General features: G+C 30.5%; 1 protein-coding gene across 1 annotated transcript; it reads right to left on the minus strand.

The window, feature by feature from the left end:
* Positions 1 to 510: 510 nt before the first annotated feature.
* Positions 511 to 1672, minus strand: LOC112769955 (histone H2A.6). The gene is made up of 2 exons (XM_025814398.3): positions 1393 to 1672; positions 511 to 982 (listed from the first exon to the last, which is right to left on the minus strand). The coding sequence occupies exons 1-2, from the start codon at positions 1579 to 1581 to the stop codon at positions 782 to 784; spliced, it is 390 nt and encodes a 129-aa protein (XP_025670183.1). The 5' UTR covers positions 1582 to 1672; the 3' UTR covers positions 511 to 781.
* Positions 1673 to 8394: the final 6722 nt, after the last annotated feature.

The following is an 8394-nucleotide window of genomic DNA, read 5'->3' on the forward strand; positions in this document are numbered from 1 at the left end:
GTAACAAAATAAAACAGGTTGTTACAAAATATTATCATGTTTTGTAACAATTTGTAATGTTGTTACAAAACATTATTCTTTTGTAATAATCATTAATTATTATTACAAAAAACTATTTTTTTTGTAACAATTTTAAATTTGATACAAATTTTTTGTTACAAATGTTCCATTTTCTTGTAGTGATATGGATTGATCAAATGATGGCTGATCTATACTCCAGTTCTTTTGAGATAGAAAAGGAGGGAGCAGATGGGAGGCAAGCAGGAACAACATTACTGGCGTGTCAGGATGACTCATTCTACCTCAGCTCAGCGTTTTGTGTTCTTTCGCTACCAGAGATCTATGACCAGTAGTAATAGTTGTAGTAGTCTTTTCCCTTGCTTTGTATAGATTTTTTAGCGGACTAGTATCTTTTGTACATATTTCTCTATAAATTAGAGTTGGTCCTAGAGTAGGGTGGCTCTTATTTGAGCCAAGACCTATTAGTATAAGTATCAGAGTCTGTAAATATTTAATATAAATAAGCAGTGATATATTTATATATGAACTATGGTGATGTAATACACCGAGTCTCTGAGCATATATGTATGATATTACTACTAAGCATATATGTATGATATTACTATGATTTTCTATATTTGTATGCTTCATATATTATTTGCCTAACTCATATCTATTTCATCATAGCTGACTAACACACGATCACGTTAAAGCGACACAAGCTCATATCTATATATTGATATATGGTCTAGAGTCCCTCAGATAAGCCAAATAGTAGTGCCTAGCCACTAGCACTGGTCATGCCTTCTAGGTGTTGGGTCGTTCCATTGTGGGTGTTGGGCAGCACACCACCATTGGCAATTGTGACATCTTCAAGAAGTTTTCTCAGCTCTTCGTCATTTCTAATCGCCAATTGAATGTGACGTGGCAGAATTCTAGTCTTGTTGTTATCTCTTGCAGCAGTCCCAGCCAACTCAAGAACCTGAAAAGGCCATAATAATTGAAGAAATTTCATCTTTGACTTGAATTGAACTTTTGAAATTCCTCAATGAAATGTTTATACTCGATTTCAATTAACAAATCCTATATTCAAAACATTAAAAGCAATAGTGAAAGCAAATAATATTGCTGAGAAAGGAATGCATTTTCCCCAATTAAAAACTTTAAAAGCCAATATCAAACCCTAAATTCAACATCTCAAATTTACAAATGAAATCTATAAAAACACCTAATTGACCCAAAATTTTAAAAGGAAAATACCACAATCTTAAACACAAATCATCGAGAATTTGCAAAGATGGAAAAATTCACCAACTTTCAAAATTCTAGAATTACCAAAAGGGGAAGAGGATAAATTAAGGATTTCATTGAAACCAATCAAGATAAAGTTACCTCAGCCGCAAGGTATTCAAGGACGGCAGCGAGGTAAACGGGGGCGCGGGCACCAACACGCTTAGCATATTTTCCAGCTTTCAAGAACCGCGCGATACGACCAACGGGAAATTGAAGACCGGCCTTGTTGCTCCTAGAGGTGGATTTTTTGGCGTTGCCAGATCCTAGGGTTTTGCCTCTACCTGCCATGGATTAAACTTAACGCTTTGGTTCAATTCAAGGTTTGGAAATAGCTTATGCTTCAGTGAGGTTAGATGGAGAGAAAGAGAGAGAGAAAGAGAGAAACCACGAGAGAACTAATAAAAAATAAGCGAAGGGTCAACTTGCAACACTTAAAATATTGCGATGGGTCGGATTGGCGATTTGGCCAATAAAATACAATGAAGCGGATCGTACTTTGTGACCATCAGATGGGTTTAGTGTAGACGGTTCAGATGGGGATTGAATGATGGATATGTGTTGTGGCTTACCTTCGTTTTAAGCTTTTAGCATCGATTGAATTGACGAAAATGCCACCAAGTTTTAAACTTTTTTATGTACATTAAGTTATAAAGTCAGTAAATTCAAATCTATACTAGAATGAGGATTCATACAAACGCACAGGATTAAAGTTGTCTCAAATCTCCAAATAAAAAAAGGTTTAATTATTCTGTTGATCCCTATAATTTCGCGAAATTTTCAATTAGGTCCCTATACTTTTTTTTCTTTTAATTGAGTCCTTGCACCAAATTTTATTTTTAATCGGGTTCCTATACTTTTTTTCCCTTTTATTTGGATCCTTGCACCAATTTTTTTTAATTGAGTCCATATATAATTAAACCAATTACTGTTAAGAGGGACCTAATTGAAAAAAAAATTAGTGCAGGGACCCAATTAAAAAGAAAAAAAGTATAGGAACCTAACTGAAAATTTTGCGAAACTATAGGGACCAATAGAGTAATTAAACCTAAAAAAAGGACCAGAATATAGCCAAAACATCTTGTATGAAAATGCATCTGTTATATCAATAACTAATGTTCGAATCAAAGAAAAAAAATCATGACTATCTTAAATAACAGTATATTTTAGTAAATATAACATAAATAGCAACGTAACAATCTTTTATAATTCAATATTACAAAATAACTTACATTTTTTGTACTAACAACTCATTTGTTCAGAGAACAATTGTCTATATTAATAAAAATCTATTACCCATACAAATAGAGAGATAATTCATTGTTTATATTAATTATTACTACCAAGACGTATCAGTTGTTTATCAGTTGATACAATACTCAAAATATATTGATATCCTGTGTTCATTCCCGTAGATTTGCAAAAATAATAAAAAATATTATTCATATTTGAAAATAATATTTCTTTAACAAAAGAAAAAAAAAAGATAAAAAATAAGCACCCAATGTAGTTTATAACTAAATTTCACAAATTTCAATTTTTACCTTTTTTCTGAAAAAAATACAAGAATACAATGAGATACAAAGTAGATACAGAACTCTTACATAAATAACATATGTTTAGAAATAAAATTACCAAAAATTTAATAATAACGAAAAATAAGAATTGCATAGAATATTGAAAAAAAATGAATTATTGGATAATTTTAGTATCTCATTGTTATTGTATAAATACATAATTTTCTTTAAAATAAAACAATTAAAAAATGACTATTTTCTTGTTAAAACTATCAACAGTTTCATATAAATTCACTGATAAAGATAGAAACCAAGCAAGATGTAAAACAAAAAAATATATCTTTTATTTCTCGTTCATTCATATGAGAAATTGATTTTGAGAATTTTTTTTCTTTAATTGATTCAATCTTTATCTCAATTAACACACCTTCTTTTATTCCATAATTGATGCAATATACCATCTTTTTGTTTCACGATAAGTTCTAAAAATGAAACTAAATATACTGTATTTTTTAAAACAAGTCATTAGCCTAACATTCAGATATGTTATCATGAAAATAAAATAAATAATCTATGATCTAAAGAAATTAAAAGAAAAAACTAAAACTAACTCAGATTTGACATAAATGATCATGAAATACCAATCTAGTAGAGTCAATCTCTGTTTGACTTAGTATCTTTGAGAAGTTAGCTTTTATATTTACACTCTTTATAACAAAAATCAACTACAATATAAATTACACATATGAAACTAATATAATAACAATATATATTCTTAATTTTACTTCTTCTAAACACATAATATTATAGCACGAACCTGTTTGTTTCACCTTTACTGTTATCCATTCGAAATACTTATGATTAATACCGAAGAAGTTAAAATATATTCTCATGTTATATAAATATCTATTCATTATTTGTTACTACAACATGTAACTAAATATTTAGTTAGTTATACAATAAATAAATTTAGATAATGTTGGATGTGATTTAACCCGATGACACTTATTTTCTTTTCTTAATTCCTTGAGTATCTTGCATTCTTGTTATCCTTCTTTTTTAATGTTGTTTGTTTACAAATCAAATTTCACAAGAATACATTATGAAGCATAATACATATAATAAGATTATAAAATATCTTACGAGAAAAATACCGTTGCAATAATACTGATAACCACTCTGGCAATTTGAACCTATTATCAGATAGAAATCCTCTTGATTTCTTAGTAAAATAATAAAAGTATTACATGTTACTTGCTGATAGTATACTATGAAATTTAAACAAAAACATAACTAATAGAATATAATTCTTTAACCTTGAGATATCTACAACAGAAGATTTCATATCATCATTTGTTTCAATTTTTTGTTAACCAGCTCTAACAAAAATTTTGGTAGCACCTTAGTAAAATACAGAAAAATATTCTTTTTTCCCATGCACTTGTACATAATGATGGTCCTAAATCATTCCATAAAATATACCCCAATTGATATATAATAATTGCAGTACATACCAATTCTTTAACTTATACAAATCGTAAAATATCTGTAAATAACTTGCTTTAATCCATTGATTTTCTTCTTCATTATGTAAATTAAACTCTACACGACTATTTATACTTTCTATCACACGAAATCTTTTTTCTTTGTGATTTTTCAAAATTTTGATCACATGTTTTAGGATAACTACATTCGCCTATTAGAAATAAGATTATTCATAATTAATAACATAATAAAATCCTTATATATGAATCACATCACTAAGACAGTAATATCTATATGAATAAAATAAAATTATTTGGAATATATGATAAAGTGAATATATTACCAATTGATTCATTATTGCGATCTTCCAAAAGGATTTGTCATGTTGTGACCAATAGGGTATTACCGACTTAAACATTCTGAATAGCAATAACATGGTGCAGTTGTTCTCTATCGAAACTAAATTAGTTATGAAAATATTGAATACAAAAAAAATTCAACTCAATGAATGAAAACACCATCAAAATTATTTAAAGTAGAACTCCATCATAACGACTACAAGAGGAAACTTCTATTTAAGATTTTACATCTTTAAGTAAGCCAGTAATTATGTTTTAGTTAGGGTATATCTTTATCATAAAAATGAAAATATTGGATCTAACAAAAAAATAATAAAATTTCACATGAAAATAAAAAGTAGATAAAGAAAATGTGTGTACCTATTATTGTCGTTCTTATTAGCATATTTTTCTTTACCGTTTTGCACTTACGTTTATGTAACTTTTCTTTGTTTTCAATTTCATGTTGTTTGTCAAGTCATGTATCGAATACTTTCAAATTCTTTGAAATTCTGTGAGGGTCTTTCCTTTGTATGTTCAAACACTTTGAATTTTTGTAAAGTGTTCTTTATGCTAAGTTTATCAAGTAAGGTCAGTTTCTTTATTCTATTTCAATTTGATTCTGCAAAGTTCTTGTCTTCTTCCTCATTAATGAAAAAGCAAAGATTTTAATGCACATAAAACTAGTACTTGTAAAGAGGAGTAAGTTTTACTCCTAGATATTAAATTTTGAACCACGTTAATTGTTTGCGATTGCTAGAATCATTTGATATTCGATTGTTAAATAATTTGTATAACAAATTTGCACGCCTATCACGGCAATTTTATTGTTTTGAGCCATAATTTTTCATTACTTATAACTCTATTATTACTTTACAGTTATTTTCTTATTTAATTTTTCCTTCCTAATGGGATTAACAATTCCTAAGGTGGATTATTCCTTGTGTCTTTTTATAAAGAAAAGAATAAAGGATAGGATTGATAAAAAGAAAATAAATTTTCTCAACTAATATAATAAGTAAACGCAGAAGTTAAAGTTTTTAACTTCACGTGAATGTGGATTTAGAGTGTGAAATCACGTTTGTATTCAAAAGAAAAAAGTAACTAAACAAAAAATTAAAGAACGTACTTTTCATGGTCCAAACACCAAATTAAATACACCCTTCATAATTTGTAATAAGCAAGTCAAAATAATGATATGCTGACAAATTAGGTGGAGATGTCACCCTAGATTGGTCTTGCTTATTTTAGTATATAGTCTCCTATCACTACAAGAAAAACACGGAGTACCATCGATTTTACCGTCGGATTTTGTTATAAATTCGTAACCCTGAAATATTATCGTCGGAATTGATGTTTCGACGGTAATATTTGGAGAAAAAAAAAGAAATTATGGCACGCTCACTATCATTAGATTTACTGGCGGGTAAATCCGATGGTAACTTTGTTTAGTGAAACATGCATTTTGCGCACATGAGAAACATTATCGTCGGTTAAATCCGACGGTAATCGTGCCCTAAATGAAAGCGTGAACGTCATCTATCCCATTTCAAATTTCTCCTTCTCTCTCATCATCACCACCCTCTCTCTCTCATCACCACCTTTACCTCCATTCTCTGCCCCTCTCGTCGTCGTTGTCGCCTATCCACCCCTATAAGAAATGCACTGAGTATTGTTGAATTCATCAAATAATCTGCCAGTAAAAAATTTACCATCAGATTTACCGTCATCCTTGAGTTGACGGTATAAATGTTGCCAAAAACTATTTACCAGCAGATTTTCTGTCGAGTTTTTCAGTGTATCTGATGGTAACTTTGGCGCCATTTCACGTGTTTAGGCGCCAAATTATCGTCGAATTTATCTGACAGTAAATTTGACGGTAGTATTTTTATTTTTTGGCATAGTTAAGCCACAATTAGTAGACTCTTGTTAACAAAATTGTTGGTAGAAATTTAAAGCTAGCAAAAATCAATAAATTATTTTATTAAAAAATAAATTGTCTGAATACAATAAATATCACAAATGTAGAACACAATGAAGTAGACAAACAAAAATGCATAAAAGCCTAACCCCTACATATCTTGATAATCTTCATTGTCATCGTCATTGGTGTTGTGGTCCCCCTACTGAGGCGGCAGAGTAGATGTTGCCGTCGGTACCCCACTAGCAGTGTTGCTGTTAGAACCAGCAGCGCCGCTGCCTCCAGCATGCATCTGCTGGCTTGTACTCCTCCATCTTTTATCGCAACCGATCGAGCTACTCCAGCTTCTCCATCAGGTCCGAGCTGACAGCAACATGTTCAAGAAGGTCTTGATACCTTTGCTCAGACTGCTCCGCTTGCTGGTGAAGCTCATCTATTAGCTTTTGCACCTCATCCCTCAAGTCGACAACTTCCTGAGGATCAGCAAGGCTAGTGGCAGTGGAGCAAAGGCCACTGGCGAAGAATGACCCCAACTTGAAGCAGCAATTCTTGTGAAGTTCAGAGGCAGTCTCGTGCCAAACCCTATCAGAATCTACCACTAAGGTCTTGGATCTGGCTTCGTCATCCCCACTAAGCAGCTAAGATTGTTGGGATGCAGCCTCTAACCTCTACATGTACTCCCCCTACGTTAAACACATTAGTTGTGATTAGGATACTAGTTAAATAATTGACTTTAAACCGAATAAAGTTGAAACTTAGGATTATTTTAAACTCACATATTGGGCCGCAGACTGCTCGTCAACAAATTTCTCTTTGTTTGCCTTCAAAGTAAAGGTATACTTGAAGGTCTTTGCCAGTATCGCCCCACGATCCAACGACTTAAACTACAAATTAATATATCAACTAATAAAATAAATGAACAAATTAAATAATGACATACAAATATATATGATAATCCAAAATCATCATCGTTAGTCCTAGATATGGTAATCATCATCCTTTATTATTATTATAATAATCCACCAAAATTCAACAACTAAGATCATCATATAATTCCCAAGCTACTGGCTATATATATGGTTATAATAAGTATCATCATCAAATTCAAAAATATTTTAAACCCTTAACATACTTATAGATAGATATACATAATATTGCTCATGGTCTCACATTAACAACATCATATAGTGATATATGGAATTAAACAAGTTAGAATGAAATTAAACTACTAGAAATTAAAACTAAAAGAAATAGATGAAGTAAGAAAAAGAACAATAAGAAGCTTGGAGTGACAAATATCCTTTATCTTTAGTCCTAGATATGAAATAGTGATTTTTTTTTTCTTGACTATTATTCTAGTCTTCAACATCATCACTCCCATCATTATCACAAAATTCAGTTAAATGACAGCAAACTTTGGTAAATGAATTCAAGTTAGGAAGTTGGGAAGCTATAATACAAATGCTAAATATTTTGGGTAAAACACGTTCCTATTACAATTCCAAAGACACCAACCATCCTATATGCTTACAACCTAGTTTAACCATTCTAAACTAAATAAACTAATATTTTTACACATTATAAACCAGTCAAGCCGTATCAGAACCAGTTCAACTATGAACTTATTTTGTATATGGTTCAAATATTCTCTCATCATCAACCACACAAATCAACAAATTAAACCAATGAAGCAGTTCTATATCAGCTCAGATCAATTTAGTTCATACAAGATTATATAAGTATATATCAATAGAGCATGGCTAACACCAAAGATCATATTCAAAACAAGAATGCTTATAAATAAATTACATGCTTATAAAATAAATAAACAAATTAAAAAACT

The sequence above is a fragment of the Arachis hypogaea genome, chromosome 3 (assembly GCF_003086295.3).
Source record: "Arachis hypogaea cultivar Tifrunner chromosome 3, arahy.Tifrunner.gnm2.J5K5, whole genome shotgun sequence".
In the NCBI taxonomy this organism is placed as follows: domain Eukaryota; kingdom Viridiplantae; phylum Streptophyta; class Magnoliopsida; order Fabales; family Fabaceae; genus Arachis; species Arachis hypogaea.

Excerpts from the sequence above, each read along its gene's own strand:
- LOC112769955 (XM_025814398.3), bottom strand. The coding sequence starts at position 1,581 with ATGGCAGGTAGAGGCAAAACCCTAGGATCTGGCAACGCCAAAAAATCC. Across the intron at positions 983-1,392 it reads TTGAATACCTTGCGGCTGAG|GTTCTTGAGTTGGCTGGGAC; the intron begins GTAACTTTATCT and ends TGGCCTTTTCAG.